General features: G+C 39.3%; 2 protein-coding genes and 1 pseudogene across 2 annotated transcripts; all 3 read left to right on the forward strand.

The window, feature by feature from the left end:
- The first annotated feature begins 1210 nt into the window (after positions 1-1210).
- On the forward strand, positions 1211-2302 carry LOC124337821. The gene is made up of 6 exons (XM_046791837.1): positions 1211-1397; positions 1491-1715; positions 1797-1877; positions 1938-2018; positions 2079-2159; positions 2220-2302. The coding sequence occupies exons 3-6, from the start codon at positions 1817-1819 to the stop codon at positions 2300-2302; spliced, it is 306 nt and encodes a 101-aa protein (XP_046647793.1). The 5' UTR covers positions 1211-1397; positions 1491-1715; positions 1797-1816.
- Positions 2303-7105: 4803 nt separating this feature from the next.
- Positions 7106-7641, forward strand: LOC124337931 (E3 ubiquitin-protein ligase rnf213-alpha-like). Its single transcript, XM_046791944.1, has 2 exons — positions 7106-7393; positions 7467-7641. The coding sequence occupies exons 1-2, from the start codon at positions 7132-7134 to the stop codon at positions 7622-7624; spliced, it is 420 nt and encodes a 139-aa protein (XP_046647900.1). The 5' UTR covers positions 7106-7131; the 3' UTR covers positions 7625-7641.
- A 197-nt stretch (positions 7642-7838) lies between these two features.
- On the forward strand, positions 7839-12320 carry LOC124337822 (annotated as a pseudogene).
- The last annotated feature ends 817 nt before the right edge of the window (positions 12321-13137 follow it).

A 13137-nucleotide genomic window follows, 5' to 3' on the forward strand; every position in this document is an offset into this window, starting at 1 on the left:
AACCGATATAGTCTCATGGGTAGTAGGCGACGACAACATACGGATTCGATATTCGTGTGCGATGGCAGCTCTCAGCATTTCTACTTTTGCATATGACCCACTTTGCATCATAACAAAAGAAAGACATGCAACCAGTGGTTTATGGTCCCCTCCAAATTCTTCCACATCATTTTCACGACAGAAATTACGCCAAATATCGTAAATACGGTCATACTGAAAATACCAATTGGAAAATAATGTAACGGGTGTATTTCAATAGAAATACCAAAAACAAACCTGCTGCTTAGTAGAGCCTTTAACTGAATTTGAAAGATAATACTGGGCGATATCCAAACCAGCAGACAAACTCGAATCATACACCGCAACCACAGAAGAGTTAGAACTTTGACTTTCCATAACATTAAATCGAAATTTGACCACCAAAACAAAAAAGTGAATTTTTTGAATGACTAAATAAGCAGACGACAAAACGATTAAATAACAATCAAATTAAAGCAGACGATCATTAATCAGATTTAATTAGTTCCATTACTGCCACGTTTCATTCAGCGCGTTCGGGGTGTCAAACACCCGCTTGCTTGGAACCTATTTATCTGATAAGAAAAATAGTTCAGTAATTACAAAGAGTTTGTAATTACAGGTATTACGTTAGTGAACGTAATAGAAAAGTAAACTTTTCATAAGTGTAATCACTATTGAAAAGTAACTACTTTTCTATGGAGAGAATGGTAGTAGACCATTCTATAATCATATACACCGTATATGATTATGTCTGGCAGCAGTGTACACACTGCTGCAAGCAGACGATATTCACAAGCGAAGCCTAGCATCAAGAGCACGTAGATTCCCACCCACCCACCCAATCAGTGCTTGCTAGGCAACCAAATGTAGACTATAAGGCTAGGGCCGCGTTCAGAAAAGGAGCGCGTTCGGGGTGTCAAACACCCGCTTGCTTGGAACCTATTTATCTGATAAGAAAAATAGTTCAGTAATTACAAAGAGTTTGTAATTACAGGTATTACGTTAGTGAACGTAATAGAAAAGTAAACTTTTCATAAGTGTAATCACTATTGAAAAGTAATCATTCAACATCACTACATATCCCAGGTATATAATTTATTAACTGTGTGAATAATTATAAGATGAGTGTGCCTATTAAAGTGATGTGTTGCACCCTCACTTACAATTATGTCAAAATCCTACATTTACAATTCCAAAACATCGTCTAGAGGAATGGAGAGTGATTCTTCCAAAAATGGGGCTTTTGGCCTCGTCACGCTTGTGCTGGCGTCATTTTGATGAAGATGACATCTTGAAGGGTAAATTTATTTTAGGCCAATTTCATCCACAACAACGATGACGACTGAAAGATGGAGCTGCACCAAAGCATCTTTTAGGTAACAATGTAAATTATAATTGCTTCACTCTTCAGTCAGTATAACTCACACGCAACATATTTTTTTCAGGGCCTCACAACATATTTTTTTCAGGGCCTACAAGACAACAGAACAACAGACGCCCAGCATTGGAAGATTTGCCTCTAAATGGTCTTGTGAAGAAGAAGAAACTGCAGCCAAGATGCAAAACAATTACGTCAATTTTGGGGACACCTATTTCCAGCATTGTTCAAAATCAGTTAACTACTATTCACCACACAGATCGTAGGAACAGTTCCCAACCTACAACTAAATTGCTTTGCACAAATGCTCTCTCAGGTATAACTTTATCAACAACTTATGTTGATTGAGCAATTTCCTTTAAATCAATAATTTTTTTATTTGTTATTTTCTTATTAGATTCTGGTTCCAGCCATGTGATGTTTAAAGACGACACTCTGATGGGTTATGCTCCTGTGCCTATAACTACTGTTCTAACAGGTATTTCAAAACACTGTACAGTGATTCAAACTGTTGATATATTTCATTTCTTAAAATTAGATCCTGGGCCAAACCAAGCCACTGTTGAAGACGACACTCTGATTGATTCAGTTCCTGTGCCTGTCACTTCTGCCCTTCCTGGTATTTAAAAACACTATACAGTGTCTCAAACTGTTGTTATATTACATTTTTTTAAATTAGATCCTGGGTCAAGCCAAGCCACTGTTGAAGACGACACTATCATGGTTTCAGTTCCTGTGCCTGTCACTTATGCTCTTCCTGGTAGTTCAAAACACTACACAGTGTTTCAAACTGTTGTTATATTTCATTTTGTAAAATTAGATCCTGGGTCAAGCCAAGCGATTGTTGAAGACGACACTCTGATTGATTCAGTTCCTGTGCCTGTCACTTCTACCACAGACTAAGATTATAAAGACGACTATCTCCTATACAGCCAGTGAGGATCATGCTCGTGGCTCCCGCTGCGGCGCTGCGATCGACTTGGAGGAGACTTTTCTGTGAATTTTCCTTTATCCCTACTGATTGGAGTCTTCACACACCTTAATTTTAAAAAATTACTATTTGTGCTACATTTTTACTTTTCCCTGTGTAATTTTGTTTGTGATTTCTTGATTATGTAATAAAAATGTCAAATAGATGGTTTATTTTTTGGTTCCTTAAAAAATTGGTTTTTTAGACACCCTTTCTCGCTTATTTTGTGACGATTTATAGTGAATCGTGAAACGCTGGACTAATAGACTATTCATTTGGCGCCTAAATTGTCCTTCCCCAACGGCACAAGAATCCATCGATTCACGATTCATTATAAATCGTCACAAAATAAGCGAGAAAGGGTGTCTTAAAAACCAATTTTTCCGTGGGTCCACTTGAAGGCTGGGTAACATTGGAGGAAGGGAAGGCAAATTTGCTTCAAGAAAAAGGCCAAACCTTTCGGCTTCCTTAAATACAGTAGGCTATGCTAAAAGTCTAAATTAGTTAACAAACGTCAAACAAAATGTCGTCGAACTGATGAAATCGAACAAGTTATCGATGCATCTCTAAGAATCCCATTTGCTATAAGTTTCGCACGTTGAAAGCAAAATCAAGTTGGACATTTTAATGATTTTAATGGTAATCTTAAAAATTGAAAGTTATGAAAACAGATTTGATCTAACTAGTCTTTTGATTTTCATGTACTCACGAAATAGATACGAGTTTTTTTTCCAGGATTAAGAAGGTTGTACGCTTCTTTCAACTTTTTTTGTTTCTATCGCTGTACTCACTACTCAACATTATCAGTATTCTATAATGAACTAGATTTATTTTTTTATTGCAGCAGTTTGAAATTTTCAGATTGAAGAGTCTTGGATTTGATCTTTAATGTCATGGCAGTATGTGAAAGGTAAGGCAATATTCCTAGAAATTCGTTACATCTTGAACTCATCTTTCAGCTGTACAAACTGTTAATTGATATAAATGTGTATCAATCATTAGTAGACATTCTTTAAATAGGTAACCTTATCTCACTTTTAATGCTGAATGTTGCAACTAAATTATAGATAGTGCTTGATTTAAAACCATGCTTCAATTTCCATGAGATCTTTTTTACTGACAGTGACAAGCATAGGTGTGACCAAAATTGACTTATCTTCACGATTTCCCATTACTGCTTATTGTTCAGAATTTTATCTTAAATTTTGGAAATAATTTAACAATTAGTTCACATCTTCATTCCTAAAGCTTTCTTTGTTATGTTCCTTCTTTTAATAATATATTGACCTATTTATTTTTAGGAGTGGTTGGTGCTAGAAATAATGAATTGAAATATGATGAAGGATGAATTTCAATAACCAAGCCTGCCAACAAAACACTACCAAAGTTGAAACCATGAAGGAAGAAGTTGAGTCAGCTGATGTTACAGAACCCCCAATAGCCCTTACAGATGATGTGAAACCACTTGAGGAAACCGGGACAAATAGTGTAGATGTGCCAGCAATTACTTCAGATGTCGCAAGACTAGCTAATTCTACACCCGATTATTTGCTACCGTTCGTCGGGCCTATTGTCGAAACGAAACTGAAAACGCTCTCAAATTTTAGCCGGTATCGTTACTTTGCCCAACAAGAAGATATTAAATTCGTCAATTTTCCTCAATCTAAACAAGGGATCGAAGCCATGTTTTCTGTTGACCTTGTGAAATCAGGATCGTTTCAGGACGTTGCCTCATTAAAACTAGTCTTGCTAGTATTGACTGAAAGTGAGGGTAGCATTCCTTTTCTCAAGCGCCCTAAGATAGTAGATCTCAAAGAAGCTATGAGCAGTTTGCCTCTAAAATTCTTCCAGAATCTGCACTCTGTTGTTGAGAAACCTGGAATTTCGGTCGACAAAACTTTGAAACCTTACCGCAACGGAAGCACCCGGAGCGTAGTTGTGCAGCTAGAGAATCACTTTGACCAGCTAGACAAAATTCTGAATAAAATACAAAGCCGGAAAGTTCCACTGATCAAATTGGCAAGTCTCAATGTAAGTTCATCTTGTTGTCTGTTAATATTTTTATAATTTTTACAATAAATATTTTTATGGTTACGTTTCAATGCTAGGATCCACAAGTTCAAGATTGTTTGAAGAATCTTGGTCTGACAGAATCGAATCAAGTTAAATTTCGCCAAGAAGTCGAAGAATTGAGACAACGTCATTGCCTGTACGGCTTTCTCTACAGCAGATATTCCTGTTCTGATGTGATCACCAAAAATCCCGAAGACAGCCATGAAGATGACGATGCAAATGTCAGCCATCGAAAAACCACTCAACTCTTTGATTCCAAAAAATGGGAGGCTTACCTGAACGACATTGATTCGGAGATGAGTAATTTAACTCTGGAAGAAGCCTTATCATTGCCGGTACCTCTATCAACAATTTCTGCACAATGGCTGTTTGAACTCAAGGATTGTGCTTTGTTCATGGAAAAAGTATGGCATCCAAACGTCAAGTCTCAGGTTATTTATCCATTGTGCAAAGAGGATTTGAAAGTCTTCGTCCGTGAATGCGCCGTTAGATGGAAGGAATTGGCCAACACCGTTGCCCGCGGAACCGCTTCATTCAAGCAAATGGATCAAATCAGCAAATTCCAACCGGACCCCAATTTTCTTTCGCAAAGTCATCTGACGCCTCAACCAGTTGAAGGTGTTGCAAAAGCATACAAGGATTTTCGAAATCTTCAAGAACTACGACACCTCATCGGCCCATTTGTGGCGGCTCTTCGATTCTTCTCGATCAAAGAAAAAGGCCCCATCGACAGTCTGTACGATTTCGTGTGCAAAAACTTGTTAAGAAATTGGGATAGTACAACTTTGGTCCAGATCGCAGAACGGGAATTCTCCGACTAGTGAATGAAGAACTGAACATCGACTTGGAACGACCCGAAACAAGGAATGCAATGCAGTTTGTTGGTTCCCTAACAACCAAATAGGAAAATCGTTATCCCCTTATAGCATGGCTGAGAGAAAAGGACGAAAAAGACATCTAAGCTATGGGGAAAATTCTACAAAGAACTCTGTTGGAGGCCTACGGTAATTTGGTTTTTAAAATCTCATTTCGTTGTTATTTAACGTGATAGTTTTACTTCAGGTCAGCTGCAGACTCTCAGAACTCGGATCGCTCCTTTTCTGCACAACGAATTCAATACGTACCAGGAATTGTTGCTAGAAGTTCGTTCGTAACTCAGAAGAACGTTTTGCCCAGCGCCAGAGCGCCTTTCTGGCCGCGTTTAGCCGATTTATTGCAATTGGATCACAAACATGCTTCCCGAGATTCAAGATGCTATTCGCGCTAGTATAATTTCACCATCTGAAGATGCGAAAGAGAAACTAACCAAGCTCACTTGAAATTCGCTTGGAACCGACAGGATCGCTTTCAATGGAAGAACTCAAGCATTTCATGGGAGAGCAAGCTTTCCAGCTGCTGGGCATGACCCTCATGAATGACGATGTCGATAGCCAATTCCTTGCTAGCCGAATCCGAAGAAACGAAAAGAAACGGAAAATGGCAGAGATGAATTGGATCAACCGTCAACGAGCTATGATCTTGCTCAGAGTAGACGAGGATGGATTGTTCACCGGTATGAACATTGTCGGACGTGACGCGGTCGCCTTGAAAAGTATGTTTCACGCTAGCTTGCTGCCCATTCTGGAGCTGCAGTGTCTGCGGTTTCAGGAGCTTCATGGATTTAGAAATTTGATTGAGACTACATACGACGCCGAAGTTATTCTGAACGCAATGAGATCGCTATTGCTCCTGGATGGAACCGCTGTCAGTGCTCTTAAAGTCACCCAACTGGACAGCCACCCTTAAAACACTCCAGCTAGTCTATGTTTAAGCCAACTTACTGAGCAGGAACAAGGGTAAGTTGAAACATTATTTATATATTGTCCAATATTTCTTTTATATTAAATTGCAACTTGTGTTCGTTAGGTACGTGCTGACGGGGGATAATATCACGAAAATGATGTTTGCTCTTTATCGGATTCGCTGTGGCCTGCCCGTTGTTGCCTTTGGAGAAGCTGGCGTTGGCAAAAGTGCTCTTTTCCGATTCCTGATTCAGACGTTACTGGGACACACATTCGAAGTGTGTAACGTGAACAGCGGAACTACAATTCAAGACGTGACGGATATTATCGAGTCGACAATGAGAATCAACGCCAGGAAACCCGGAGCTCAAATCTTTCTCTTTTTCGACGAAATGAACACGGCCGATCCTCCTGTCATTGCTTTCTTCAAAGAGTTGATGCTCGATCGCCACTATCGTCGAACTATTTTGCCCGAAAATGTGCATCTAATGGGCGCCGCCAATCCTTACCGACACTTGCACGAAGTTGAAAAGAAGCCTGTCGGACTGGCTTTTCGTTTTGCCCAGCCAACCCAAAACGACGATGGAAGCCACGCTCGAACCGACTTGACGTGGATTTTGGTGTACCGCGTCAACGAGTTACCGTTAGCCTTTTATGATCACATTTACGATTTTGGCCACCTCTGCAACGAAGGCGAGAACACCTACATTGATGAAATCTGTCAACACGGACTACCGAGATCGAGTTTCAGTGCGGATTGCTTTAAATGGCTCGTTAAAATAATTCAAACAAGTCACCGAGTAGCCAGAGCGTTGAGTGTTGATCCTGATTCGGCTGTGTCCCTTCGTGATGCTGCTCGAGCAGTTCAACTCTTCCGCTGGTTTCGTCAAGCGCCGGCAGCTCAAAAAATGTCCAAAAATGATCCGAGAAAAGCCGCCGATTTGATCATCTATCTGGTCTACGCATTTCGGTTTCACCAACGCAATATTTTTTTGGAGAATGTCTTTGGAAAAAATAAATCCGAAACCAAGAATATGACGGAAGTGTCCAGAATTATCGGCGAAATGTTGTACGAGCAGGCGCACGGAGCTTCCATTGGTTCCGGTGCCATTGCATTGAACGACGCCCTTTGTGAGAATCTTTTTGCCTTGTACGTTTGCGTACTAAATGGTAATTATTATTATCCATAATTTGGAATTAGTCATCAAATGTTAATTTTCTCCTTTTCGTGTTAACAATTTAGGAATTTTCTTGATTATTGTCGGACGCCCTGGATCATCGAAATCTTTGTCAGTGGAAATCCTCAAGCTGGTTCTATCTCCTGGCAACCACACACTCCGGCACAGTTTAGGAGATTTGCCGGCCATCACTGAACTTTATTTCCAGTGTTCTCCGATGTAAACATCTTCCGGATTCTAAGCCCTTTTTGAATCCGAGAATCTTTTGACACCGAATACCACTGAGAGAGCTCATCCAATCGCCTGGATTATCGAGTTGTATTGAGAATTTGCCGAATAACGAATCGTTAAAGTCACTTTTGCTCGAAATGCTCGGTCCCGATTTGCAGACAAGCCTTACAAGCTTACGTTCTTTCAGGGGGCAATTCTACAGTGGAATGAGGACGGCCTTAGGACTACCCGGCAATGAACATTTGCTCGAATTGCTGAAAGGTATACACAGGCCTAGTATTTTATATTTAAAGAAACGTTTTGATTTTGATTTTTTTTTTTTTTTTATCAACAGAGTGTTTAATCCCAAGTAAAAGAGAGCAGAATCACCTGGAACGTAGTCGAGGCCTTCAGTGACTCAAATTTTGATTCTCATATCCGGCATATGGAAGCACTGATTCTACCAGCCAACATAGAGCATGTCATTGAAGTACGCGAATTGTTTTTTTTTTTTTTTTACTGATAATTCTGGAGTTCAAAAATACGGCTTGAAATGCTTGCTCGAAGCAATGAAATTGAGAAAAGCGTTTGCCATACCCAAGATCGTACTGGCTCCATCTAAATAGGCAAAATTCGTGTTTTCGACCCAAGAAATTCTGAATTCATCAAGAGCATTGCGACTACTGTTATTTCAGGGGAAAAGGAAGCGGATCATGCAAGCGTTCTTCAACATTTAAATCCACGAAACAAGATTGCTTTCCTAATCGTCTCTTCATCTGCAACATGTACAAATTTGCCCTAAGAAATTGGAAACTCGGTCCAGCTGTTTTGCTGCCTCGTTCTACATATTTGAGATGATTGAAAGTTCACGTTTAATGGATCAACTAATTGTCAAGCCAACGGAGTCGAAAAACGCTTTACATCTAACTCTCATCGAGTTTAACAATCTTCTTGAAAATCGAAGATTAAATCAACTTGATCTTTTCCAACACGAGTCCGTCTTGACATTCGAGCATCTATTCGCTGCTCTGGTTTTCACTTGTGAATACCAGCTCCAGGTTCAAGATCTCTCTTCGGTCGACAGAAATGAAAAAGAACGATTATATCTAATATCATTCTTAATATCCTGGACCTACTGGTGGCCATACCTAAGACGGAGACCGAAAGTGAACTTTTGAAGACCCAGCTAGCAACCTACGTCAGATTGTACGAACTAACCCGTGCAAAGTGTACACCAACCCTATTGCTAAGACTATGCGCCAAGCACCAAGGTCAAACATTCGAATTCAAAGTGATCCAACTGCTACTTGGAGCTGGAACAAATGTCCACGCTGTGGATCAACACGTGTTTTCGTCCCTTGAACTGTTGTCTGAAAAGGAGCTGGAGAACTCTTATATGTGGGACGTGGATTCATATTCTATTCGTGCGCATGCATTACTTCACTTGCATCGTCAGGAGTATTTTGGATGGAAGATCTGTGGATGATTACGGAGAACTATTCGGGGAAATTGGTGCCCTAAGATTTATAAAATGTAACCGCCTGCACTATCCGAGTGAAGAATTGAACCAACTACTCAGTGATCTTTACAATTCTGAACTCTAAATTCATTTCCTCAGTCAGCAATTGGAAGTAAGTGACAGCATTATATTCACACCTATTCACGCATTCCGTAAAATTCTCGTTCACTAATTAAATTCTCGTGTATTTAGGACTGGCAGAACAATAACCGTAATCTTCTTGAAAGCCGTGGTATAGCCGATCAAAATGATAGCAGATACTTCGTTGCTTAATTCTCAACCAAATTTTGGGAAGTTTGATAATTCTTTGGCTGCAAATGTTTTATCTTTAAAGTGAATTACTTAAATACAGTTTTCCCAGAGCTCCCTGCTTCGTGCAACTTCTGTACCGGTATTCATGCATGAGGTGCTAAGTTATAGTAAATAATCTTGATGTATGCGCGGTTGCATATGAAAACGGACGAAAACAGAAACCTAAAAATCAACGTATTTATTTGCGTCATCAATCTTTTTCGTGTGAAACGAGACGTAATCATGGGTAAGCGACATCATTCCGCGTCAGAGCGAAACACGTTATCGATAAGAAGCAGGTTTTTGTTTTTATAATTTTGTCGATAAAAACGATTTCTGAGTCGCTACCGATTTCAGCATTTTATTCTGATTTTATAATGCCAACTAATTATTTAAAAAGGGGTAATTTGTGATAAACATTAATTTTGTGAAAGACTTGGCTTGGAACTTGGGACGCTTGGGAGAAAACGAGTTTTTTTTTAGAACGAAATAAAACGATATAAATTCGTTGTAGGGCAGCAACAACAAAAAGTAGTAGTCATTTAGCCAATCAGCTAGCCTGACGTTTTCAAATTTGTAAACAGTGGAAAATGGCTGCGACGCTCGAGCGAAAAAAAGAACTCGAGTGACTCGCAAACAAAAATCTTGTCCGAATCCACTTTTCGAGAAATGGCTAATTGAATTGAAGGGATGCTGTTAGAAAAGAATCAACTGCATTATGCTTATGCCTTATGGCATGAAATTAAGATCATTTAAGAATTGAAGATTTAAAAAAATCTGCATTTTTGCACAGTCAGTCACTTTAAACCTTATGTGTTACTTGCAGGCGTTGAAATAATTGCAGAAATATCTTTAAGTACTTGAAAGTGCCAAAGAATGCAAAGTGCTTCAGCATTTTGGCGAGGGGTTGTGCAAAATAATTGACAATAAACTCACAGAGCACATAGCCCGTGAAGGTTGTTTCTATATCCCTGGTTTTTATTAAATGATTATTTGAGGTAATTTTTTTCCTTTTAGGTACCCTCGGAAATTGTTCAGATGAGGATGACCGTCCTAGGAAACAGTCTAAGAATGCATCTTCCAAATCAAAAGAATACATTCCCACTAGAAGATCACGATCAGGATAATATGCATTACTTATGGCACTTTACAAGCAAGCTATAGATGGTTACCTGAAAAAGAAGGATCTACAAGATCTAGCTCAACTTTACGCTGATGTTTCATTCTCCCAAACTGACATACTAAATGCTCAGTATTCTAATGCTTGGTCATCAATGTCAACATTGGTCAACAAACATCTGGTGGGTAAAACAGGAAATCCTGCAAAATATCATCTGACAGACAGTGGCAGGAATTTAGCTCGTTGGTTGGACCAAGCCGAATTTGAACTCTTGCTCATCAATCTCTTCTACAGCCTTTGACGCTAACTATGGTGCAAATCACCTGTAAAACCAGCGCCCTCCATCCCAAAAGCTGCTCCTAAGGGCGTGGAAAAAGTTCCTACAGTTATAAAAGCTGAAAAAGCAATCCATCAATCGACTGAACAAACATCGACGCCATACGAAACATTGAATTACCTTCAACGAGTGGACTTCTTCAGCCCAAAGTACATCATTTTTTTTTATGATGACGAATTCGACATTTATCCCTAACATAATCTATTGTTGAACTCAAATGGACGAATAAGTGCTCCCGCGAAGCCTGTTATTGAACCTTCTATACCCGAAGATGAAGTTGTCGAAGAGCCGGAACCGGAACCCTACGTACATGTTCGTAACAACATTACACTCAGAGCTGGCGAATATGACATCGTCTTATGCGTTGACACTGCTGAAGTGTCTGGGTATAAAAACATTATGTATTTTTAAATATTACTGAAGTTGATCATCATTATATTGGCCATTGCAGAATTATTAGTGGTTCTGGAAATAATCAGAAAGAATCAGCAGCCAAATTCGTTCAGAATTGTGGAGTACCTTACGATGTACACAAACTTTCGATTGATGATTACTTGTGGATCTGCAAGCCGAAAGCCAGTTCAGGAACTAGGTCTGATCGTGAACTGGTCACTGGTGCTTCCATATGTCGTTGAACGTAAGCGAATGGATGACTTAGTTTTGAGTATCAAAGACGGTTGATTCAAAGAACAAAAGGTAAATAAAACAAAAAATGAATAAATTACATTTTTTTTGCAGTTGATCATTTTATTTTATATTTATATAGTTCCGATTGAAACACAGTGGATTAGCTCGTCCCATATGATTGAAGAATTCGGTAATCGACAAAATCTTGGTATGTGTGTGTTGCAGCAAGCCATCGCCAACACCTTGATCATCGAGAAATTTCAAATAACTTGGACACAAAAATCTGATGGGTCTGTTGGTTTCCTCGTCCAAATGACGAAGCAATTAACGGAACTCTACCAAGAGTAAGCAAATTGAATTGAGAGTTAGTACATGTGTATAACTTTAGAAAATAAATTTTTGTTTCCCAGGGCAAGACTGTGACAAGCCGAGGTTGTCAAGAAAAAGTTGGACATGATTGGCAGACAAGTTTAGTCACTTTCAAAGACGTGTAAACAAATTCCACCAAATCAAAGGTAAATATTTCGTTTTCTGCTAGAAGCACTTGGCACTGGGCCGCGCTAATAATACTGATTTAAATTTTATATGTTTGCCAAGCAGCTAATGCAGCTTCACGTTTTATCGCTGAAAAAGCTGAAGCAATAATCAAAATGTATCCATCGCCTTATGTAATGATGGAAGCGCTCAAGGCTGCCGGATCTTCCGCCAGCACTCTCTCCGCTTCCCTTGAATATGGAAAAGCCAAGAGAAATAAAATCGGCTTGGCCATTACCTCACTTGTAGCCAAACTCTACACTGAAGACCGCCTTGACTAATAAGTCGTTCACATTCTTCATCTCTCTTCCATTCTCTTTCATCGATCAAACCTGAAAACATTTTAGTTTCCAACAATAATTCTGTCAAGATGAAATGGGCTGATTTTGGACTCAAGTAAAAATATACTATTTGTTTGAAATCGAAAATCCCGCGAATCCTGCCCTCGAATGTAATGTACGCCATCTATCAGTATACAATTTAACTTCATTCATTGTCAGTAACCGTTGTTGACTGGATGAACTCTCCAGGAGCGGGTTGTTCATTTACGTCGTTTTAAGTTTAGATTTAGAAGTGTAAAAGCGAAATGATATGCTATTTTTTTACTCATTCTAATAGATTGGGTGGTTGAGTCGGATAAGGCGGAGTCAGGTAATAGTGTCATTTAGTGAACTGAGTTCGACTCTCCTGGAGGGCTTAGCTGCTTTCACACCCGGTCACTAGGAGGTGGTGATAATAAGGACATGTGCGTTGTCTGGTCCTTCGGTTCAGCTATTGTAGGACATATTGTAGGTTTGTAGGACCAAAAATCCTGTTGTAACTACTGTATCTCTTCATTATCCTGGTCATTCTCTTTCCCATTACATCGGTGATTATGACTAAGAAAGCAATAGTGTCTACCGTCATCTCCTTTAATCGAAATGATTTGTTTTATTCATTTTAGCCGCTAATACTTATATTATAGGAGGTTAGCGCCATGAAGGGGCAGTATCTATAGGCGTGTGTCGATGGGTGGATGCAATTTTTTAAATATACAGCGAGTGGAATCACCGATCGGTAACTGTGATTAATGTATATTATATACCTTTGTGGCTTGAA

The sequence above is a fragment of the Daphnia pulicaria genome, chromosome 4 (assembly GCF_021234035.1).
Source record: "Daphnia pulicaria isolate SC F1-1A chromosome 4, SC_F0-13Bv2, whole genome shotgun sequence".
NCBI classification, from domain to species: domain Eukaryota; kingdom Metazoa; phylum Arthropoda; class Branchiopoda; order Diplostraca; family Daphniidae; genus Daphnia; species Daphnia pulicaria.

Coding starts and splice junctions, on each gene's coding strand:
- LOC124337931 (XM_046791944.1), top strand. CDS start 7,132: ATGTCCAAAAATGATCCGAGAAAAGCCGCCGATTTGATCATCTATCTG. Junction 7,394..7,466: donor GTACGTTTGCGTACTAAATG/GTAATTATTATT, acceptor TTAACAATTTAG/GAATTTTCTTGATTATTGTC.
- LOC124337821 (XM_046791837.1), top strand. CDS start 1,817: ATGTTTAAAGACGACACTCTGATGGGTTATGCTCCTGTGCCTATAACT. Junction 1,878..1,937: donor TATAACTACTGTTCTAACAG/GTATTTCAAAAC, acceptor TCTTAAAATTAG/ATCCTGGGCCAAACCAAGCC. Junction 2,160..2,219: donor TGTCACTTATGCTCTTCCTG/GTAGTTCAAAAC, acceptor TTGTAAAATTAG/ATCCTGGGTCAAGCCAAGCG.